The sequence below is a fragment of the Mizuhopecten yessoensis genome, unplaced genomic scaffold, assembly GCF_002113885.1.
Source record: "Mizuhopecten yessoensis strain PY_sf001 unplaced genomic scaffold, ASM211388v2 scaffold6015, whole genome shotgun sequence".
Lineage (NCBI taxonomy): Eukaryota > Metazoa > Mollusca > Bivalvia > Pectinida > Pectinidae > Mizuhopecten > Mizuhopecten yessoensis.
Window position 1 is genome coordinate 519,769 of NW_018406337.1, and position 24,913 is coordinate 544,681.

General features: G+C 37.6%; 1 protein-coding gene across 3 annotated transcripts in view; it reads right to left on the reverse strand.

Moving 5' to 3' along the window:
• Nucleotides 1–1,890: 1,890 nt before the first annotated feature.
• LOC110451430 (calpain-5-like) overlaps nt 1,891–24,913 on the reverse strand; it is a 33,744-nt gene continuing 10,721 nt past the window's right edge. For all 3 annotated transcript variants that reach the window (XM_021499444.1, XM_021499445.1, XM_021499446.1), the window contains exons 2-13: nt 24,811–24,913; nt 23,068–23,199; nt 19,525–19,727; nt 18,844–19,027; nt 12,692–12,885; nt 10,810–10,887; nt 9,683–9,860; nt 8,315–8,434; nt 7,568–7,764; nt 6,931–7,061; nt 6,356–6,492; nt 1,891–4,106 (exon numbers count right to left, since the gene is read on the reverse strand). The exon at nt 24,811–24,913 is cut by the window's right edge and continues 78 nt beyond it. In XM_021499444.1, coding sequence (XP_021355119.1) covers nt 3,912–4,106; nt 6,356–6,492; nt 6,931–7,061; nt 7,568–7,764; nt 8,315–8,434; nt 9,683–9,860; nt 10,810–10,887; nt 12,692–12,885; nt 18,844–19,027; nt 19,525–19,727; nt 23,068–23,199; nt 24,811–24,913 — 1,852 coding nt within the window. In that variant the 3' untranslated portion in view covers nt 1,891–3,911. The remainder of the gene's footprint in view (nt 4,107–6,355; nt 6,493–6,930; nt 7,062–7,567; nt 7,765–8,314; nt 8,435–9,682; nt 9,861–10,809; nt 10,888–12,691; nt 12,886–18,843; nt 19,028–19,524; nt 19,728–23,067; nt 23,200–24,810) is intronic.

Consider the following 24,913-nt stretch of genomic DNA (forward strand, 5'->3'; position numbering starts at 1 on the left):
GATGTTATGCTTCTTTATACATTTAACACTTAGAGATTCTGCAACTATTGACGGTTGTTTATCACATTTATCTAATTCATGTCAACTCAGTTAACCTCTTGTATTTCGGAAATTGAAAATAACATAACGAGCTTTAAATAAATATGATAAACAAGAGTCACGATATTTGTTTCTGCCATAACCGATTAAATGTCATGCTTCGTCGTTTTCCTACACCGGAATTTCCCTTCCGAAAGACTTCTTTTTCGCTGCTGCAGATTCGCAAATAACACTACGGAATTGTTGATGTAATTTTAAAGGTCATCAGGTCAAATTACAAGGTCATGAGTTCTCTCATAACCATTAAAATGGTTACCAGTTAAGTTAAAATATATATATAAAGTTACATATTCAAAATTTAAACTAAATTCATATGAGAAAAAGCATGTTTGGACTGTAGTCTTGATCCTCTAGTTATCATGGGAAATGTCAAAGCTGTTCAATTTAATACTGACGTCAACGAATAATTTCAAAAATGATGTTTCATCACGTGATAATTTTGAATAAAGAATTTAAACATTATTTAACATTATTTAATATATTTGTGAAATTGTTACTAGTACATACTTTGAAATCAAGCTAATAATTTATGACACTAATTCTAACAAATGTTCAGGCGTTCTATATGCGTGATTACAAAATATGATCTTGAAAAGAACTCATTAATATTTTCCGACAATGACGTACAGAAAATTATGGCAAAAATATATATTCACAAAATAAAATAGATTTACGCATAAATGTAAGTAATAAATGCCAACAAGCGCAGCAAAAATTGTATAATAAAATATATCCTGATATGTAGCCAATAAAATGACTTGATCCTTGAGCATATGTATTGTCTATGCGCATGCTCAAACATATAATACGAACTATCACATTCAACATGTTGGAATACATCTATTTTCAATAATTTTGTATTACTGGACACGTTTACTATTAAGGTAAGGCCAGACCAAACATATAAGTGTTTCCTATAACATATTGGAAAATATTAGGGTAAGTAGGTAGGTAACAAATTTTATTTAAGAAATAATTTTATAGTTTATATAGGAGAATGATCTGGACTTTAACAGTTCTTCTTTGAAAATTGCCTGGAAAAGTTAAGGGTAGGCACAAAAAGTAGGGTTACCGGAAACACCAATATTTTTTGTTTGGTCTGTACATGTAGGTAACGACAGTTGAAGAAGTCAACTTGGACACACTATTCTAAACTTGTAGATAACAGAAAGGCCTGAATAGCTCCATTAAACGTACCTATCATTCCTTCCATTGCATCTTATCAGTCTTATAATTTTGTCGGATTGTTTTGGAGAAAAGAAAAATCATATTATTTCCAAGAAAGGGGAACAAAGATACGAAACTAATTTTTAAACCAAATTATTCATTTATATAGCAGATAATACACATGTATCCATTTTTTAGAAGATACTCTATTTGTTGTAAGCAAGTGCCTCATTGGTAAAGCAGAAAATCCATTTTTAATACGATACAGCATTTACAATATTTTTGTTTTTATCATTATATTTATCAATGTCTATACCTTATATTGTACCGGCTTCAAAACAATATACTAGTATCAAGTAAGATAAAATCAATATATTCACAATTGTTTCGACATCTTTTGAAGTTTAAGTCAACTAGTAGACAAAGAGAATCAACTTTTGCTACAAATATTACTAATGTGATAATTGTTGTGCAACGAGCCAAGAGTAGGCATTCTTAGAACTGTTTATTCCGTCTTTGCGTATTAGAGTTATCTTCTCTTGAGAGCAGGTATTGATTGTTACGTCATTGGTTTGTGTGAGAAAATTACGTCGTTTTCTCAAAAATTGATGACGTTACTCTCACAAACAAATGACGTAACAATCAATACCTTCTCACAAGAGCAGAAAACTCTGCAATACGCAAAGACGGAATGGTGAAAAGGGCAAAAATTAACTCTATTAAATTTGTAATCCGTAACAAATTTATAATCAAATCAAATAGAGTTTAAGGTCGCGTGTTCCACACTCAATTTACCATTGATTCATTTATTTTGTGGATATGATTTGAAATTCTTAATGCATGGATTGAATCAACAGCGTAATTGGGAGACTAGTGATACAATTAAACCACTCTCGTAAGAACTGTGCTGTTGTTGAATATAATTAATATATATCTGATGCATTTATGTCTCCGTAGAAAGATCTATCAAAATTATTAAAACTATTGTTTGTGGAGAAAATGTGAACATAAGAATGTAAGCTTACAAGAGCCCAGCCTACGTAAGCACTGGCTTACTACTAAGAGTTAGTTTAGCATCTAATTGCGTTATATATATTAGTAACAGCTGATATAACAGCGCAATATAATACATTTATATACACAAATACTTTTATCAATAACAATTATAACCGGAAAAAAATCCCCCAGTCAAATATTCGCTTTTCACCTATAAAATCCATAATCGTCCAGTAGCCATTTCTCCCTGCACAAATAAAGTATGTATGTTGTGTGCTAATATTCTCTGCCATGAAAACTTTGCCCTTTTATCTTGAAAGCGAAAAAGTCAAAAATTTAACTGTGACAAAAATCCACTTGAATACATTAAATTTAATGTCATGTGCTCTTACATAGTTTGAAACTACTGCAGCCAAATCCTACATAACAGTAAAATATGCTTTGCATTAAACCCCTTTAGAAACAAATAACGGAGTTTCATTATTTAGTGTAACGACTGTTTCTTTGTACTGTTGTACCTAAAAAATAAATTACCTTCTGTTTGCAGTTTACGTTATTTGTGCATTTATGTAGCGTTGATGCTAACATAATTCTACGGTACTATATTGATACCTACAACTCCATCTGAAGATATCAGTGTGCATATACACAATTAATATATGCACGAATATTTGACACTATAAAAGTTATTTTTGATGAAAATAGCAAATTACTTCATCTGCACCGTGGTACTGTGTGCCATGACAACTAGACCTAAAATCGGCAAGAAAAAGGTTTCGTAATTTTTTACCTAAGATGCGAAAATAAGGTACCACGAAAAAAACTATTACAGTAATACCATAGTGTATATACAGTGAAACCTCGATATAATGCCTTATACTCCATTTGCCACCTCACTTACCGCCAATATATTAATGTTGCTTTTTTTCTTTTTCTTATGAATTCCTTTAGATGTTTTCCTCAACTTATCGCCAAATCCCTTTATACCGGCTTTTATCCTGTGACAAATGGTGGCAGCATAACGAGGTTTTACTGTAAATGTACAGATAGAGAACAGCGGTAGAAATAACGTTGGACTAGATACATTGGATTGAATATCGATTGCACGAACAGTTTGGTGGATGGTGTGTATAGATCCGTCAAACTGGTTTTCCAGATTACAAGTATACGATGTAATGATGTTTCATTGAAATTTTCCCCAGTGCATCGGCCTTTGTTTAGAGATTTTCTGTTTTTAAGCATGTTTTCATTGCTTACCGTGCAAGACATTTTGTAAAAACCATATATACACACAGCATATGTCACAGAAAATTAAAGTTAGGCGTCAATTGAATCATGATCAAATTTTGAGCAAGGCAGTTTGTTTTAACTATGTCAGTCGTCTTATCAGATATGCGCTATCACACGTGACATATCTTCATCACATATGCGCTATCACACGTGTGACATATCTTCATCACATATGCGCTATCACACGTGTGATATATCTTCATCACATATGCGCTATCACACGTGTGACATATCTTCATCACTATGCGCTATCACACGGGTGCCATATCTTCATCACATATGTGCTATCACACGTGTGACATATCGTCATCACATATGCGCTATCACCCGTGTGATATATCTTCATCACATATGCGCTATCACACGTGTGACATATCTTCACTGTGTAGCACCTTCAGCCATAGATACCCTCGTCGCTTTACTGTGCTATCTTTTCCTCGACCAGTGAGTTCAAATCGCCTTATAGTATTCCCTCCCCTGTAGGACTTCTTGTCCGACATGGGTAATAAACACATCCCCATGAACCCGTCTTTGATGATATTATGGTTCCAAACCTGAAATAAAAAAAACACAATGTGTAAATACAAGCATTACGTTGGAACTCAAACTCAGAACTTTCAACAGAGCGTCGTATCGGTTAGATTTGAACTTGATACACTATCTATGAATTTGAGCATGGAATAGTTTTATTTGTGCTGCTCTAGATATTTTTCAAAATCATTTGAAACCATCTATATCAATATTACTCAATGTTGTTTTGATATAATCATATGTTTATTTTGTAAACAAAATATTGACTATAGCTATACATATGTAGGGTGCCTGTATATATGACTAATGCTATAAAAAAAATGTAAGATATGGCTGATTTCAATGGAAGTGCTTGTCTCTTGCAGACATTTTCTTATTTTGCTTTCCCGATATGTATTATGCAGACGTTATAAATGGTTTCTATACACAACGGTAGTCTGGAAGTGTGTTGCTGTATCGACAAAACAGAAGATCAAGCTAGGTCGGTGATGTTGTCATGTCAGACCATACAGGATATAGACAATATATATTTACTTTAGAAGCGTTTGAATTTCCACTTGTAAGCTAACAATTATTTTCATGTAAATTGAGCAGATAAAGAGTTGAAGTATGAACCGACTTCAATAAAAGAGGTAACATAAAATTTAAATTTAAATTTAAGATAACAGTGCTTTGTGTACTTGAACCATCGATCGCTCCATCACGGAATGATGCGCAATAACAAGGAAGATGTAGAATATCACACTCGCGTAATCAGGAAAAACTTGCACAGACATTGAGTGCAAACAGAGTACGACAATACATATACACTGTAGACGTTACTGAGGCACGATAGTTTAGTGGTAGGACGCCGGGCTCGTGACCGAAGGGTTGCGTGTTCGAGTCACGGCATGGCACTGGGTTGTATCTTTAAGCAAGATACTTTACTCCGCTTGTTCCAGTCTACTCCGCTGTAAATGAGTCCGTGGTTGGGTAGTGCTAGAATTGTAGAATGCTAGCTGTGAGCGCCGAAATTGCAGCACCGTCTGTATGCTCAACAGGGAGTTGAGAAATGTATTGGCTGGTTGCAAGGGACCTATAACCACGGATAATAATTTGTGAACCGCTTTGAGACGACCTACGAACTAGGTTGTAATAAAGCGGTATATAAGAACCTCGAATTATAACAATATTGCTATTGATTGCACGACAAATGTAAGTGTCGGAGAAGCCGACTAGATTCCAACACCATTCCACGTAGTTAGCTTAACGGTACAGTCCTACGTCGGCACTTAGGATCGCATGCCACTTAACTTATTGAGAAGGAACCCATCAAAACTGATCGAAAATACAACTTCTTGCAATCTTTATAGAAATAATATCAATGTGATACAAATTCATACTATATTATATATGTTTTATGATTTTGAAAAGAAATAACAAGGATTGACTACTGTAACTTTGTACCAAGAAAATCCTTTTTAAAAATTTGAAGAGTCACCGACTTTCGCATTGTTTTTTTCAACCTAAATGTTACGATATATCATAAAACAATATCGTACAAAAAGTGAGAAGAAATGTTATGAAAACTTTGCTGAAAAGGCCGTGATGAAGTGAGACAGGAAGTTTAATGAAAGTCATTAACATAATTTTCACCATGTGGAACCCAAAAATATAGAATAAAGTCACAAACATACGCCGTGAAAAATACCCCCTGCAACATATTTCAAATGTTCAAGAAAGCAGTTAAGGAAAATTAAGAAGCCAGAATGTGAGGAAAATTATTATGTTAAAACGTAACTATTTCAATATCATGTCGGGTTGTTTTCACATATTGGCACGCTACAACGCTTGATGTTGTCAAACATATGTAGTTTGTTTCACAAGTCTTCCTTTAAATCCACATTTTTCGACTTTCATCGTAAATCAACTTACTCTTAATATCGAACCACATAATATCAAATACATGTCTAACGAACGTTCCAGTCAACGTCCTCTATAATAGACAAAAGGGGAATAACTCTATCGAGCTCACAAATAGGTCATGTTGTGAAAACCTACCTTTTTAAAGATAATTTACACAAATTAAATGTACTCCGGAGAGTAGCTGTAGATATCTGAGGTTATGCTGTGTTCTGATTGTTATGGGTTAGTTTAAAAAGGCAATCATCCTTTCGTTTCTTCCCAGATCTCTGTTGATTTTTTTTATGCTCAATAAGAATGTTGTGCCATATTTCTGTCCGTAAATTATCACCCTTTCGTTCCATCGTATATCTGTTCTATAAAGTGTTACCTCAATGCGGACGTCTTTGTCAGGCTTCTGTCTATAAAACGTCACCCTCTCGTTCCATTCCGGGTTGACCGTGTCCGGAATGCTTTTAGTCCGCTGGGTTTTCTTGTTACAGTATATTACACAGTACGGATCAGAGGCTAGAAACAGAACAGAAATATTGATTTATAAGTATCTCATCTTTTCTCTGAACGCACACATTAACGGAACACAAATATTGGCAACAAAAGTGTCCCATTTTCTCTTATTATGTACAGATCCGAGGCTAGAAGTTAAATAGGACACAAATATTGATAACAAATGTGTCCCATTTCTCTTATAAAATACGGATATGATGCTAGAAACGCAACACAAATATCGATAACAAAAGTAGCTCATCTCTTCTTATAAAGTACGAAACTGAGGCTAGACACGTCAACAAGTACAACGTATAAGTACAATTATAATTATAATGAAAAAAACACCATAACTTGATAAATAATTGAACGACTTTGGTCTACTTGGCTCTTAATCAAATGAAACATATACTATTTAAACTAACACATTTTAAACTGTTTTATAATCTATAATAAGCCTACCTCCATCCCAATCCTGCGCCTCTAGAGCCTCCGCTCGCACCATCGTTATTTGAGTAGCGGCTACCTTGGGTTTCTTGATCCCCTTTATGCCACAGATCTGTGGGGGAAGGGGCTTGTCATGCACAAGTTCCCTATATTATAAAACAACAAAACAATTTTATAAAGCATATTTCCCGAGTTTACTCATATTTTGAAGTTTGTTGATAAGCCCATTGCCTAATGAGATAATTAGGTATTACTGTCAAGTTCCATTTATGTAAAAAAAAATACCATATCAAAATATATGTATTGTAATTATTTAATATTGCTAATAACTGAGTATCTTATTTTATTTTATAAATGTAGAATTTTATTATCATTAAAATGAGCTAGTATCTGTTCAAAATTGTCTTAAATTAGTTCAATAAATAAATTAAATTGTAATAAAATATAACACCTGCTCGTTTTTTACATGTGACCGTTCATTCCAGGTTTTCGTTAAGGTAGACTTGATTCTACAGTGGTACAACAAAATCCCTAACCATAAAAGAACACTAAAGGAGCTAAGATATTACTCCCCGAAGAAATGAAAAGTACGATTTCACGGATTTAGTTAGTGCTATGACATTAATCACACAGAAACGGAAGTGTACTGTACCTCATCAACGGCGCAGTTGTACAGAAGACACGAAGTAAGTATTTGCCTGTCTTCCCTGGCTCAAACGTAGAAGGTATGATACAGTATGTTCCAGACTTCAGGTTGATACGCGCGAACACACCACGTGCGTTAGAGAACGGACCAGAATGCACTCTGTCCATTCTGTCATGCATACGGAACTTCCGGTTTAAATCAGTCTAAAATGAGAAGAGAAAACAATCTCAATTTTTCATCAAATCTTTGGAAGTTTATTTGTAGACATTATTAGAATATGACTACAAAAGTGTATACGTCCTTTCCTTGTTTCACCGTATGCAGATCTGAATATTATTTACATATTCGCGGTTATGACATTTTAGTTTTTGTCGTATCGGTGTTAAATTCTTAACAGTCGTAGATTTGCTATTACTTTGTATATGTATTTAAATGAAGCATCTGCTCACTATTTCAATCTGCTTACATTAATTATTACCAATTATCAAGACCGCTTTAAAGCAATACCATTTTCAGTTGACAAACCAGACATTATCATTTGGTGTTGTTTTTGTGTCGTTGTTTCGTGTCTCAATACAGTTGACACAGTTATAATGGTAAGATGTGTGAGGAAATATCTGTCATCGATCCTACATGCTTTAGCAAGTTATAAAGTTTGCTGTTTGATTTATGCAGTGTGTGAAATATTCCGATCATGCATTTAAATTGAGAACAATCATTCTTTATACGATAACTACTGAGACAGACAGTTACTTTCATCACAGTGCAGCCGATGGTGTAGTTGCTTTTGCCCTTGTCCTTGTCGATTCGTTTGTCCCACTGTTCCAGTGAAAGTAAGACCTCCCCATCGTCCTCTTCCACGGTAAACACGTACTGCAATAAGTCCAAACAAGACATACAGAGCATGGCCAAACACCAAAATGTCGGCCCGTATTAATTATACCATTACCATGCTTAAAGAGGAATGCTGAGTTAACGCTAACCTTTTTGAATTATAACACGTTGAAATGGTGCGTCACCGTCATAAAGTAAAGTCTAAATATTCAGCTTCAAAGTTCATGTGAATGATTTGGGAACATGATACATACATAGATTATTACCGGAACAAGGCATTATGCTTGCACACCTAGTTGTGGTTAGAGCAGGTGGCTGATTTTATGAATACAAGCCATACAATATCGAGATGTCCAATTTACAATCTTATGATCATGTACGTACGTTTAACTACCAAACATACGACGTAAGGTAACGCCTTTTTCGAACGTATACCATACGACCATTTCGATCATGCGAGACTCAGCAGTGACATTATTGATGTAAGGGACGAATGAACATTTGTTGAAATTCCGTAAAATAAGAAAAAAACATGTGCCCAAAAAAACCGTTGAACGTCAGAAATGTACAACTGTTGGCTATGACAGTGCCGTGAGAAAGTCATTTCCAATATTCTTTTCCCGGCGATTGTTCTTTTCCTTCATTGGTTTTTACACTAGATTAAATCGTTGTCTTACCACCAATTGTATAGCTGGATGTTGGAATTATAAATGAATCAAGCAGTAGACCCTTATAAAGGAATTGATAAGGAAAAGGAATAATAAAATGTTTGGCGAGGTGGTAAATAAGCGACCGGTATAATTCAACGCTATACTGTATACCCTTTATTGGCAGATATATACTGCTGAAGCTGCTCAAACTTTACTAAACAAGTCTTGAGTGTGTGTTTTGTGTTGATGATGTAGGACTATGTTGATTAAGGGAGGTAACTGATTATTGAAAAATACAACAATCTTAAAATCCCCGTACAAATGTCCTCTGCAAAAACATAAGAAACGTTTTTTTTTGCATGACCATACCTTTTGATAATCATTGTTGAAAAGAAAACTATACCTTGCAGGACTGTTTTGGGGGGAAATGAAATAAATAAAATAAAATAATGCGTTTTGATACTAATCAAACACATGGCCTCTGATTACAATACACCTGAGCCACCTGGTCAACGGAAGTGTTATCCAAAACGAGGTCAAGGGGAGGTGACTCTGTATACGAAGAAACACTGTGGACATCTCTAGCGCTTTGCCTGCTGTGGGACAGATAATCTGTAATAATGTTATAGTCACTCACCTGTTGGTTGTTGAGGAAAGACCCATTGTTTCCACACCCACCACATCTGTCTGGACGTTTCCACTCTCCGCAGAACTTATCCTGTTTCCAGGTTTTCTTGAAGGAGAAGAATGACGTATTGATCATGTGACATATATCCATGGAGGTAAAGTATCTGTAGAAATCTTCGAACGCCATCCTGAAACGAACCAATAACCACGACTTCAGACATGAATGACGTCGTCTATTGTGACGTCATGCATCATTGACATTAATATATAAATTATCGTGCCAAATGGCGTTATTAAACATGATATTGAAAATAAATTATTTCTGCATTAGCTGTGACATATTTGAAAGTACCATTGATATTAAGGTATCCTATAGATATATATGTATAAATTGCTCATAATTATTCATATAATGACTTGACAGTAACACCAAACTTCGTAATGATAGGAATAACGAGCGAGACAACATAATCTAATGTTTAAATGTTTATTAATACATACTCTCAAGGGCCAAAAACTCGAATGACATCAAGGAGATGCCTCGAAAATTAGCATTTCATGAATTCAGTACATACACATCAATAAAGATTACACACAACAGCAGCGAATTAATCAGTCTCCCCAGAAACAAATATCATCACAGAGGCTTTAACATCATCGATTTACCTCGAACCACATGAATACTAATTTGTAAATTTTACACAATATGCAAAAATTCACTCGTTACATGTTAACATCAGGACGATTTTATTTCATGAATATACATTTTAGCTGAATTCAATTAAAATGCATGTACGTAAATGGTATTATATCTTTATGTACAGTGACGAAAACAATCTGTACATTACGTAGTATACATGTATACACATTATGTGTTTTATGTTACTTTAATCCATAGAACACATCGAGAGGTAAAATGAAAAAGTGGCAATAAGTGTAATAAATAGCATTTGAAATGGAACCGAATGTAAGATCCTGTTTATCACATTACCACAATTAACAATCAAACAGCGGCACCAGTTATTATGAAATGTGTGTTCATAACACTGTATATAATGGGTGTTATAGTACCGATGACAGGGGGTATTTTATTGTGTTACGTCTTGTATGCAAAAATAATGAAAATAAACAACCTACCAGAATTCACCGTTGTCGTCGAAAGTCAACCCAAGTTCCTTCTTATCGCTTTCACTAACCTTTTTCCATTCAGAGGACCTACAAATACAAAATAATAAAATGTATCATCTATCTATGGTATACTCCACAGAGACCAAAATGGCTATTGGCCTTGACATGACCAGGAGAAAGTTGTGAACAACGAATTGAATATCACTAGTTCCGTTTGCATGGACAACGACCAACCACATGGTCCAATATGCATTTTTACACCATCTGTTGTTGTGGAGGCAGATATCATCTGTTAAACATTAATAATGATAAAGATGTATGTATTATNTCTCTCTCTTATAAATTGAATTTTTAAATCAAAGCATTTGGAAATGAAATAGTATATATATGTATATTAATTAAGTCTGCCATCTTGTACTATTGTAAATATATGCTTGTGATTCGCTGGGAAAGGGCTTGATATAAGTTTAATAACTTGTACCCAATCCATTTGCTTGGCAATACAATATGTTCATGCGTTCCTTATAATTTTAATCGTTCTATATTAAATGAATAGTTTTTTTGTTTCATCGTACATCACACATTTCATTAAGTTAAAGAATTGTGTGTCGCTGATTCTCACACTATAGCATGTCTTGACATGAAATGTATTCAACCGCTGTGAGATTTGTAACATATGTCATGAGTACACATAGAATGTAAGTTGCTGTGCGTTGCATGTCCACTTTTTTACGGTATATCTAATAGCTTTCCCTTTCCAAAACCAATATATTTCAGAAGTATGCGAGAATATCGATGACTTTACAAGCAAAACTATTGGTTTGTTCTGAGATATGAATAATATGTAGTTGGTATTGAACGAAAAAAAAATTGAATTTCCTATTTAGTACATTTTCAAGTACATATAGCGACAAAAAAGTTATTGTATCATATATATGGGGTATTAATAATGTAATCTTTGACACCATATTCTAATGACTCATATTTGACATCAAGTCTGTGAGCCATTTTGATTGGGCTATTGCACAAGATTCTATATTTGTTTCTGTTATTAGAAGATTAGTTAACTCTGTAGTGTGTGCAGCAATTGGTAAACCAGAACGAACACTTATTTACCTGTTTACTTGTATCTGAACAATTATTTCCGGCTTTAAATGCAGTAAACAAAAAATGCCGCTCTGATTGGTGAATAGTATAAGTGCTTTCTTCACAATGTGACAGAGTATGAAAGATATCAGAAACATGAATATCATATTGAAAGGGTCAAATATATCAATAGCAAAATGTAATGAATCTATCTACTAAATATTAAATCAAGATAATATAAACTTTTTTTTCATTTGCAATATTATGTAATGCAATTGTTAAAATTGGATTTAATATCAAGATAGAATTCATAGCATTATGAATGCAAGCACTTGCTATGTGATTGTTTATAACAGACTGCTCCAAATCTCACTCAGACTATCTTTGAATCAATTGCTCACGTGATGGACATTGTTCTCGTGCCGCTCCACCAATATCGTTTAAGACTTATAAAACAAAACAACTGTTAGAGAACTCATTTGATTCAATGACTGACTAATTTTAGGATCTAAATTTAACGCGATTAATGGAACAAGCTACGATAGGCTGGGAAATCAGAAAAACTGCACAATCCCTATGCAATAGCACATGGACCTGAAAACTAATGTGTTCAGAGGTATGTTACATGTTTTAGGTGTTAAGATCGAACTTCGGTAAAAATGACACCCTCAATGATCATTACAGTCGATCTAAACCCCCTAAAACATGTAAAATTTGTCTGAACACCTTAGTTTAGGTCCAAATATAGCTGTAACAAGTTCTCAGAGCCCTATGCAATAACAGATAGCTATGTGTCAAAACTCACCCATCACTCCATGGTCCCCTCCATTCAGTTCCTCCCCAGGGATTCCTTAACCGTATCATGTTCATTTTCGTCCGGTTGAATACTGCGAAAAGGTTTTTACCGACTAGCTTTATTTTCTTGACGGCAGTGATACTGTAGGCGTGTCCCTTTACTAATCCGCATGACAGCTGAGACTCCATCTCTGAACCTGTTGCCTGTATGTCCAAATGACCTTTAATTATCGCATGTAGCTTACAACATCTTATTGTATTTCATACTTTAAAAATGTACGTTTTGGCGTTGTTGAAATGTTAGCGTTAAGTGCGTTAAGTAAATAAGCGCGAAAATACCAACACGCGAATTTTGAAGGGATTTTACCTATTGCAAACGCGAATATTTCCACACGTGAGTATTTCCACTTTAAAAAAAAGAGCATCATTTACATAAAATTAGGTTTAAGTAAGAGGATAAGGTAAAGGAAGAAACTAGGTGTGAGTACAGGCGTTATCGATGTTGTTAAATATTATATGAAATTAGCTTTGAGCTCAAGGATTACAGATGACATATTGTACTGCATAAACAGAATCAATAAAACTAACTTCGAGTAATTTAGGAAATGCAGATGGAATATTGTTTAACATAGAGTTTGCTTTGAGTGCAAAGAATATAGATGCAATGGATGTATCTATTTTTTGAGTATAAGGGTAACAGATGAATTGAAAAAAAAATTGAAATAGCGCTGAAGATAAGGTTTGCAGATGAAATATTTTATTTCATAAAACTAGCTTTGAGCATAGTGATTATAGGTGAAATATTACATAACATAAAACCATCTGTGAGTGTGAAGGTAACCTATTTGGTATTTTATGACGGCTGATGCCAGCAGCCAAATCTCACTACACTGCTGATCTTAAGATAACTTTAGATATTCATCTTAAATAACATCTTTTGGCAATGTTCAATACTGCATTAATTATGAAATAGTAGAGTTCAAGATGGCATTTTAAAAGAATTCATATGTTTATTATTAGCATGTAGCAGCGAACAACGACTTTTGGGTAACTCTTGAACGTTTTTTTTATAGAGAGTGGAAAGTCACGCATTACCATAAAGGTTGTTAAGGGAATACCTAAAGTGCTCCCAATGAGGAGAGTGAACGGCTTATATTAATTACAGCTCTTATGTGGAAAACGAACGAAGTATCCAGCAAGAGGCTCCAATGAGGAGCGTGAACGGCTTATCTTAATTAAAGCTCTTAGGTAGAAAACGAACAAAGTATCCACCAAGAGGCTCCAATGAAGAGCGTGAAAGGCTTATCTTAATTAAAGCTCTTAGGTAGAAAACGACCAAAGTATCCACCAAGAGGCTCCAATGAAGAGCGTGAAAGGCTTATCTTAATTAAAGCTCTTAGGTAGAAAACGAACGAAGTATCCACCAAGAGGCTCCAATGAGGAGTGTGAACGGCTTATCTTAATTAAAGCTCTTAGGTAGAAAACGAACGAAGTATCCAACAAGAGGTTCCAATAAGGAGCGTGAACGGCTTATCTTAATTAAAGCTCTTAGGTAGAAAACGACCAAAGTATCCACCAAGAGGCTCCAATGAAGAGCGTGAACGGCTTATCTTAATTAAAGCTCTTAGGTAGAAAACGAACGAAGTATCCAACAAGAGGTTCCAATGAGGAGCGTGAACGGCTTATCTTAATTAAAGCTCTTAGGTAGAAAGCGAACGAAGTATCCACCAAGAGGCTCCAATGAGGAGTGTGAACGGCTTATCTTAATTAAAGCTCTTAGGTAGAAAACGACCAAAGTATCCACCAAGAGGCTCCAATGAGGAGTGTGAACGGCTTATCTTAATTAAAGCTCTTAGGTAGAAAACGAACAAAGTATCCACCAAGAGGCTCCAATGAGGAGTGTGAACGGCTTATCTTAATTAAAGCTCTTAGGTAGAAAACGAACAAAGTATCCACCAAGAGGCTCCAATGAAGAGCGTGAAAGGCTTATCTTAATTAAAGCTCTTAGGTAGAAAACGAACAAAGTATCCACCAAGAGGCTCCAATGAAGAGCGTGAAAGGCTTATCTTAATTAAAGCTCTTAGGTAGAAAACGACCAAAGTATCCACCAAGAGGCTCCAATGAAGAGCGTGAACGGCTTATCTTAATTAAAGCTCTTATGTAGAAAACGAACGAAGTATCCACCAAGAGGCTCCAATGAAGAGCGTGAAAGGCTTATCTTAATTAAAGCTCTTAGGTAGAAAACGACCAAAGTATCCACCAAGAGGCTCCAATGAAGAGCGTGAAAGGCTTATCTTAATTAAAGCTCTTAGGTAGAAAGCGAACGAAGTATCCACCAAGAGGCTCCAATGAAGAGCGTGAAAGGCTTATCTTAATTAAAGCTCTTAGGTAGAAAACGACCAAAGTATCCACCAAGAGGCTCCAATGAAGAGCGTGAAAGGCTTATCTTAATTAAAGCTCTTAGGTAGAAAACGAACAAAGTATCCACCAAGAGGCTCCAATGAAGAGCGTGAAAGGCTTATCTTAATTAAAGCTCTTAGGTAGAAAGCGAACGAAGTATCCACCAAGAGGCTCCAATGAAGAGCGTGAAAGGCTTATCTTAATTAAAGCTCTTAGGTAGAAAACGAACAAAGTATCCACCAAGAGGCTCCAATGAAGAGCGTGAAAGGCTTATCTTAATTAAAGCTCTTAGGTAGAAAACGAACGAAGTATCCACCAAGAGGCTCCAATGAGGAGAGTGAATGACCTGTTTATATACATAATGCGAGCTCTTTTGAAGAGAGAGAAAGAACTACCCTAATGGAGGTTGGAGACTGAAAGGACTACCCTAATGGAGGTTGGAGACTGAAATGACTACCCTAATGGAGGTTGGAGACTGAAAGGCCTACTCTAATGGAGGTTGGAGACTGAAAGGCCTACCCTAATGTAGGTTGGAGACTGAAAGGCCTACCCTAATGGAGGTTGGAGACTGAAAGGCCTACTCTAATGGAGGTTGGAGACTGAAAGGACTACCCTAATGGAGGTTGGACACTGAAAGGACTACCCTAATGGAGGTTGGACACTGAAAGGCCTACTCTAATGGAGGTTGGACACTGAAAGGCCTACTCTAATGGAGGTTGGAGACTGAAAGGACTACCCTAATGGAGGTTGGAGACTGAAAGGACTACCCTAATGGAGGTTGGACACTGAAAGGCCTACTCTAATGGAGGTTGGAGACTGAAAGGACTACCCTAATGGAGGTTGGAGACTGAAAGGACTACCCTAATGGAGGTTGGACACTGAAAGGCCTACTCTAATGGAGGTTGGAGACTGAAAGGACTACCCTAATGGAGGTTGGAGACTGAAAGGACTACCCTAATGGAGGTTGGAGACTGAAAGGACTACCCTAATGGAGGTTGGACACTGAAAGGCCTACTCTAATGGAGGTTGGAGACTGAAAGGACTACCCTAATGGAGGTTGGACACTGAAAGGCCTACTCTAATGGAGGTTGGAGACTGAAAGGCCTACCCTAATGGAGGTTGGAGACTGAAAGGCCTACACTAATGGAGGTTGGAGACTGAAAGGACTACCCTAATGGAAGTTGGAGACTGAAAGGCCTACTCTAATGGAGGTTGGACACTGAAAGGACTACCCTAATGGAGGTTGGAGACTGAAAGGCCTACCCTAATGGAGGTTGGACACTGAAAGGCGTACTCTAATGGAGGTTGGAGACTGAAAGGCCTACTGTAATGGAGGCTGGACACTGAAAGGACTACTCTAATGGAGGTTGGACACTGAAAGGCCTACCCTAATGGAGGTTGGAGACCGAAAGGACTACTCTAATGGAGGTTGGAGACTGAAAGGCCTACTGTAATGGAGGCTGGACACTGAAAGGACTACCCTAATGGAGGTTGGAGACTGAAAGGCATACCCTAAGGGAGGTTGGAGACTGAAAGGCCTACTCTAATGGAAGCGCTCATGATGTCGCTCATAATGATGAGTGAAAGGCCTACTCTAAGTTTGGAGACTGACAGGACTACCCTAATGGAGGTTGGAGACTGAAAGGCATACCCTAAGGGAGGTTGGAGACTGAAAGGCCTACTCTAATGGAAGCGCTCATGATGTCGCTCATAATGATGAGTGAAAGGCCTACTCTAAGTTTGGAGACTGACAGGACTACCCTAATGGAGGTTGGAGACTGAAAGGACTACCCTTATGGAGGTTGGAGACTGAAAGGACTACCCTAATGAAGGTTGGAGACTGAAAGGCCTACCCTAATGGAGGTTGGACACTGAAAGGCGTACTCTAATGGAGGTTGGAGACTGAAAGGCCTACTGTAATGGAGGCTGGACACTGAAAGGACTACTCTAATGGAGGTTGGACACTGAAAGGCCTACCCTAATGGAGGTTGGAGACTGAGAGGCCTACTCTAATGGAGGTTGGACACTGAAAGGCCTACCCTAATGGAGGTTGGAGACTGAGAGGCCTACTCTAATGGAGGTTGGACACTGAAAGGACTACCCTAATGAAGGTTGGAGACTGAAAGGACTACCCTAATGGAGGTTTGAGACTGAAAGGCCTACTCTAATGGAGGTTGGAGACTGAAAGGGCTACCCTAATGGAGGTTGGAGACTGAAAGGACTACCCTAAAGGTTGGAGACTGAAAGGCCTACACTAATGGAGGTTGGAGACTGAAAGGACTACCCTAAAGGTTGGAGACTGAAAGGCCTACACTAATGGAGGTTGGAGACTGAAAGGACTACCCTGATGGAGGTTGGAGACTGAAAGGCCTACTCTAATGGAGGTTGGAGACTTAAAGGACTACCCTAATGGAGGTTGGAGACTGAAAGGCCGACTCTAATGGAAGCGCTCATGATGTCGCTCATAATGATGAGTGAAAGGCCTACTCTAAGTTTGGAGACTGACAGGACTACCCTAATGGAGGTTGGAGACTGAAAGGCATACCCTAAGGGAGGTTGGAGACTGAAAGGCCTACTCTAATGGAGGTTGGACACTGAAAGGCCTACCCTAATGGAGGTTGGAGACCGAAAGGACTACTCTAATGGAGGTTGGAGACTGAAAGGCCTACTGTAATGGAGGCTGGACACTGAAAGGACTACCCTAATGGAGGTTGGAGACTTAAAGGACTACCCTAATGGAGGTTGGAGACTGAAAGGCCGACTCTAATGGAAGCGCTCATGATGTCGCTCATAATGATGAGCTACTCTAATGGAGGTTGGAGACTGAAAGGACTACCCTAATGAAGGTTGGAGACTGAAAGGACTACCCTAATGGAGGACGGACACTGAAAGGCCTACTCTAATGGAGGTTGGAGACTGAAAGGACTACCCTAATGGCGGTTGGACACTGAAAGGCCTACTCTAATGGAGGTTGGAGACTGAAAGGACTACCCTAATGGCGGTTGGACACTGAAAGGCCTACTCTAATGGAGGTTGGAGACTTAAAGGACTACCCTAATGGAGGTTGGAGACTGAAAGGCATACCCTAAGGGAGGTTGGAGACTGAAAGGCCTACTCTAATGGAAGCGCTCATGATGTCGCTCATAATGATGAGTGAAAGGCCTACTCTAAGTTTGGAGACTGACAGGACTACCCTAATGGAGGTTGGAGACTGAAAGGCCTACTCTAATGGAAGCGCTCATGATGTCGCTCATAATGATGAGTGAAAGGCCTACTCTAATGCATCCTCGATATCCAGGGGTTACGCTCGCTTTCGCTCTCTACAACCCTGGAATATGTCATAGCGAAATTGAAGGATCGGTGTGCGCCACCTTCTTGATGAGACAAGGAGACTAGCTGGATCCTTTGATGTACATCAAAAGAATCTCGCGGTTACGTAACGGTAACAATTGACAGGCTTTGAAGTCGGGTGTCTCTCCTTTGTAAACTTCAAAGGACATATATCAGCCTAGCGATTGGTCAGTTTTTTTTACCTGAGACCAATCAAACAGTCTTCATGCCTTCAAATTTGCTATGACATATTCCAGGGGTGTAGAGAGCGAAAGTGAGCGTAACCCCTGGATATCGAGGATGACCCTAATTGAAGCGCTCATGATATGGCTCATGGTTATGAGTGAAGGGCATACCCTAATGGAAGCGCTCATGATGAAACCGAAATGCCTACCCTAATGGAAGCGCTCATGATGAAACTGAAAGACCTACCCTAATGGAAGCGCTCATGAGGGATCTGTTTTCAAAGGAGGTCCTGAGGATCTTGAAAAGTTTTTTCTTTTCCTCCACAGATCGATACTCCTCCAGCTCTATACCCTCGCCAACACCGCCCGTCATATCCACCATAGCGTCACGTGCCTTCCCAGCTATCAACGACTCGTAGTCACCGAATAACCTGAGCAAGTGAAACAGTTTAATATGTCGTACATAGGTATGATAACATTCCCATATCTAATTAACACTTTTCAATGTCTCTTACCTCAACAAAATGAACAACAGTTTCATACAATAACTTAAGAAATGTATCTAAATCAATAACACATCATTCATTGTTTTGCGTGTACAGTCTACCGAGTGAAAGGCCGAAACAATAAGGACATGACGTTGTGATGACGTAGTACACAAAAAAACTTCTTCTTTTCACAGTTTGTTTCTTTATGGTAATCAGAGTGCACTTCGGTTTTCGGTCAATACAATTGATTTATTATCTAGTCCAAGCCTTATTAAACGAAAGACTTTTCTTATAAATGTCAATAAGTTAGGCAGGATATGCCATTTAAGAAGATATATATTTACATATGAGAATACAATCAAGCCCCAGCTCCACAACCACTTGTACTGGTGTAGCATACATGTTTTCATTCTTTAACTATCGATGGTCACGTTACGTACTTTGCATATGCTTTTTCCAGAAGGGCAGGCCAAAATTCATTTCCGCTCTTGGAATGTGCAAAGATGAGTCTACCGTAGCGGGTGGGGAGATAGTCGTCGATGACCACATCTAGCCACTGACCACACTGCCAGAATTTGAAGTGGAATATTCCAGCGTACTTCTTCCCAGGCAGCCATTCTTGCTCGTCGGAGTCCGGAACGATCTGACAATTACATAGCAAGCACATTTCAACCTACAGCACCCAATATTGGTTATGGTTTTTATAGGATGTCGTCATAATGCGGGTTAAAAGTTTATGTTAAAGGTATGTCTTAATAACACGGCTTTCAGTTGACCCTTGACATTTAGCAATTTCAGCAGTCAAATAGAATTATCCTAGAATTTTTGAGAGCCTAAACATATGTGAAATAGACATGTGCTTCAATCCCTAAGAGTCGTGTATCATTTTGGGAAGTCAAAAAACATACTCTCAATGGTCTACTGAAAGCCATGAATGATAGAACTTTTGTGTTGTTTACACATAATGAGCAATGTAAACACATGTGCTACAAAACAAAATAATTGATTTTCCCTTTTGCATGAAAACATATATTATTGCTAAAACTTGGCTTTACACCAATTGTGTTTCCATGTATTACATCTGTATCCTTAACTCTGTACCCAAGTAAATAATATGTATATTGTTTCCGCTAACATACAATATACTCTTCAGTTAGCGTGACTGTTTCTGTGTTATCAGGAAGTCGCAGGCAAATATGCAATTCACATCTATGATCTTTAATGTGCATTATTAATTTATTTTCGGTATGGAATCTGGTTTGAAGATGATTCAGAGGGAAGGGAGATAGACATGTTTTGTATCAGTGCCTGGCGTCTGTCAAGTGTCGACGAGTTATTACCCGCTCCGCTATTTATAGAGACGTGCATCAAACACCCTTTCAGATCGCGCGTGCTACATACACACACACAAACACGCAAATATACACCATTAGAAAGTATATGTATTAGTCTTAACTTCAAATTTTCAAGTTTATTACAGACATGAGAGATGGGGCGAGGCATGCTTCATTCCTGGTGCGAACAGCGGGGAGTGTGTTCCCCATCACCAGACGACTACATTCACTAATCTACAGGGATTGGTTAGCATGCGGCGGTCCGTCCAGGTTTTTGAAACTGACACCTCCAATATATTTCTCTACAGTTGAACAATATTTGTTTTGTAAGACTGTTAAAACCTTCTTTATTTATGTACACTTTGCACGCCTACCCAGTAACGAGGAAAATATGATTATATGTTTAGGGCAAAGTGTTAAAAGGAGGCTGACTTTTGACATGTTCATCAATACTGGAATGTGAAGCACATATTTGACGTGACATTTTAATACATGTTATCTAGTTAGGGTTCCGAAAGGGTTATTTGAAACAAATAATCCTTTGCACATGACTCATCGTGGCGGTATGATACACCCTCGCATAAAAGCAGCTGTTTCCATTCACTGTCTGATAAATGTAATATATCATACTTGTAAAGTAAACGAAATTATTTCAAATCTTAAATTAGTTTCTGTTGAAATTATTCAGAATCATTTCATCTACCATTGAATCTTAATTCCATTAGTTGAGTCATTTATTAAAGAGAGGGTCTAATAAAAAATAGCAAAACATACATCGCGTTTCTTGGAGAGATATCAACCTATCAAACTGCCTGAAAACACAATAAATAGACGAGTCTGCAGTTAAGGACCCCGGCACCACAGCCAAAACATGTAACTCTAAATTGGAAACCTTTCTTCAAAATGAAACGATACCTCGCGAAACTTGTATAAATAATTTTAAGAAGAGATGAAACCGCTCCCCGCTCCCTCAACCCCCAACCCCCACCCCCCTCATCCCCATCCACATACAAAATGAATGTTTAAAGCCATATCTACCTTACATCAGGTGCCTACAAAATCCTTAGATTTCTCGTTTTGAACAGGTCTTAGGAACACCACTGGTACCTCGTTAAACCAATACTCTAGTGATCATTCTTAATATCATCTTGGTTAAAAAAAATATAGTTCCGCGACAATCGGCGTGATGCTACACAAAAGAATACGACAAGCACGCTGCAGAACAAGATCAATCATGAAAGTGTGCTTCATTTGAAAAGCCCAGAACGAAGGATTGACTCGTTTTACACAGAGTGAAATGTACAAAACTTATCAACGTAGAAGCCCTGGCCTGAAAAAAACACTTACAAGAAAGAAACCCACATTCACCATGATCGTTGATTCTAAAGACCACACATTCATCGCAAGAACACACATCTCGCTCGATTGCTTCGTTGTGTTGTTGAATTTTAAAACTCTAGACAGTCATATTGTTTCCAACTGCACCGTAAATGACCTAAATTATGTAACTTTATTATGTGCTTGTATTGTCGAAGGAATGACCTTATTTGGCAATGAAAAAAGGGCTTAACTCTGCCGAATAGCGTTTAAATGTCACGATTTTGGAACTCATTTATAGCATGTGATAAGCCAAAACGCGAAAAGTTGAAACTCGACAGAAAACCCCGAAATATATGTTGAAGATTTTTGATTCTAGCATTACCATACCAAATTTGAAGGGAACTGATCAAAAAGTTCTTGCATGTATTACACAAAGCCCTTATAAGGAAAAGTTAACAGACGGACGGACATCGGACAACGCAGCCCATACCATGATACGACCCGTCGGACGACGTATACAAATCACATTTTGTCGATGATTTTAATAAATCATAGAGCGACTTTAAGTTAAATACCATTTAAAATATTTTACACTTGACTTATTGACTGTGTGTCAATATTTTAGCTAGTTACAAGAAAGTTGGTTTGAGCGCAGAATCCATACTTGAGCATGAGAACTGTTTCATGAATATAGGCCCTGAAGATGCCATTGAAGGCTTCAAAGTTCATATGATTATACTTTACTTTGTAAATCCTAGTTAATCGCATTTTATTTGGTTGTCATTCTACTTAGCAAAAGTCCATCTGGACAAAGAAGAATATGTCATTAAATAGGTCACTTCCATCATTGCATGGCTACAAGTGTCATCGCATGGCTACAAGTGTCATCGCATGGCTACAAGTGTCATTGCATGGCTACAAGTGTCATTGCATGGCTACAAGTGTCATTACATGGCTACAGGTGTCATTGCATGGCTACAGGTGTCATTGCATGGCTACAAGTGTCATTGCATGGTTACAAGTGTCATCGCATGGCTACAAGTGTTCATCGCATGGCTACAAGTGTCATTGCATGGCTACAAGTGGCATTGCATGGCTACAGGTGTCATTGCATGGCTACAAGTGTCATTGCATGGCTACAGGTGTCATTGCATGGCTACAAGTGTCATTGCATGGTAACATATGTGTTATTGCATGACAACTCTTCTGTCATTGCATGGTTGCACGTGTGCCATTTGCATGGATGTACATACGTTATTGCCTGTGTCATTGAATAAGTGCATATATGCCATCGCATGGCAACACATGTGTCACAACATGGCTACATACCTTTTTCCAGAGTTTGGAATCCTCTGCGATGCAGGCACACGCGGCTACAAACCAACAATTACCCAAGCTTCCCTGGGAGAAATCATCAGCACTCGCTCCTTCCGTAAAAAACTTTGGACTTGCACATATATCCTGAAATTAGGAGCAAACAGGTACGGAATAAAAAAAATCCTTCCGAAATATCGTTTACGGAGACCTACAGTTTGCTCCAATTCGTTAAATCAGCCTTAGCTAAGATACAATAGAACTCAATGATTTAGGTTTAAGTCTGTAACATTATCAAATACATGTAGAAAAAAGCATTGCGGGTCATTAAAAGAAGAGTTCATGTAGATACAATGTAACACACATTTAAATATAAGTCCATCATGGGTGTATCCGGGTGAGAATAGATACGGTCGTGTGAACGAGTGAGAGGTTTTGTTGTTTATTTTATACAAAGAACATATAAGAGTTTTGTTGGGTGGCGTCAGCGAGGAGGTCGTCGACGACGACGACGATGATTAGGATAATGATGATGAAGTTGATTTGGTTTGTTTGTGTTTTACGTCCTATTATGGTCATTTAAGGACGTGCCAGGTTTTTGAGGTGGAGGGGAACCGGAGTTCCCGAGGAAAAACCACTGACCTACGGTCAATACCTGGAAATTGCCCCACGTAGGCGACCCAGTGGTGGAGGGCTAGTGGTAGCAGAATGTCAGACGCCTAAACTACTTGGCCACCCGCCCCTGACGATGATGATGCTGATGATGACATGTTGGAGTTAGTATGAGTGTCTTCGTCCTTTTGTCCATCTTGTTATTGTGTATGCATTTTCAATAAATTGTAAAACCTAACGGGGGCAGCGGTGTCCAAGTGGTTAAGGCGTCTGGCCAAGTAATTCAGTCAGTTATCAACCCGTATAACAATTCGAGGTACTGGGATCGAATCCAGGTATAGCTCTACTAACTTTTGTTTAAGCTCCTCAGATCACTGTTGTTGATTATATTTTGTTTATTCCATAAGTTCCGCAATGTATGGTGNCAGTTTTTGGCCGTGGTACGGGGGTCATGTATGTACAGAGGTACATTTATAAGATTGATGGCGAAAAAACAATCTGTAATCAAAGATGCTATGCCTTCCCCCACAAATATTTCGATGTGATTTTTTTTAATGGATATGCAGAAGTACAATATTTAAAAGGAATGGCGTTACTTATAGTTAATAAATAGCCAGATTTGAAGAATACAGATAACTCACATGAAATACAATTTTGTTCCATACTTACAACAATAACATTTTGAAAATATTAATGCATGTTGTGCCACTCTTTGTTTTGGACTAATTGTTAAAATAGAGATGCATGGACAATTTCTATGTAAGCAGGGGTCATCTGCCTATATATGTCAAATAATAAAAACTTTTTCAAGCTGTGATTTTTTACTGTTATGATTTCAAAATCAAGCGTGGCATTATATACGTGTAGATATACAATATTAAAGTTTCATTTCAAAAGTTTTTGAGAAAAAATATCAATTTTAAAGATCTAGGTTACTTATTAAAATATGTCACTTTATTACTGTATTCGAATTCCTGTTGGTAACGTTTCTAATTTCAAATTTCAAAAAATCAAGTTATTGCAATTATTTGCAAAACAAATCTTACTAGTTTGAAACAAAATATGTACATCAACTGTTTGCATTCTAAATCGAATTATTGTTGAATCCGTAAGAATTGTGTACATGACTAAACCTTGAATACTTACACCCGGGCGTTTCCAGACGATATCGGCTGGGGCAGGGCGACTGAAGAACAGGGAGGCTCCGGAGGGCGGGAACTCCGTGTCCACGAACAATTTACTGTTACGT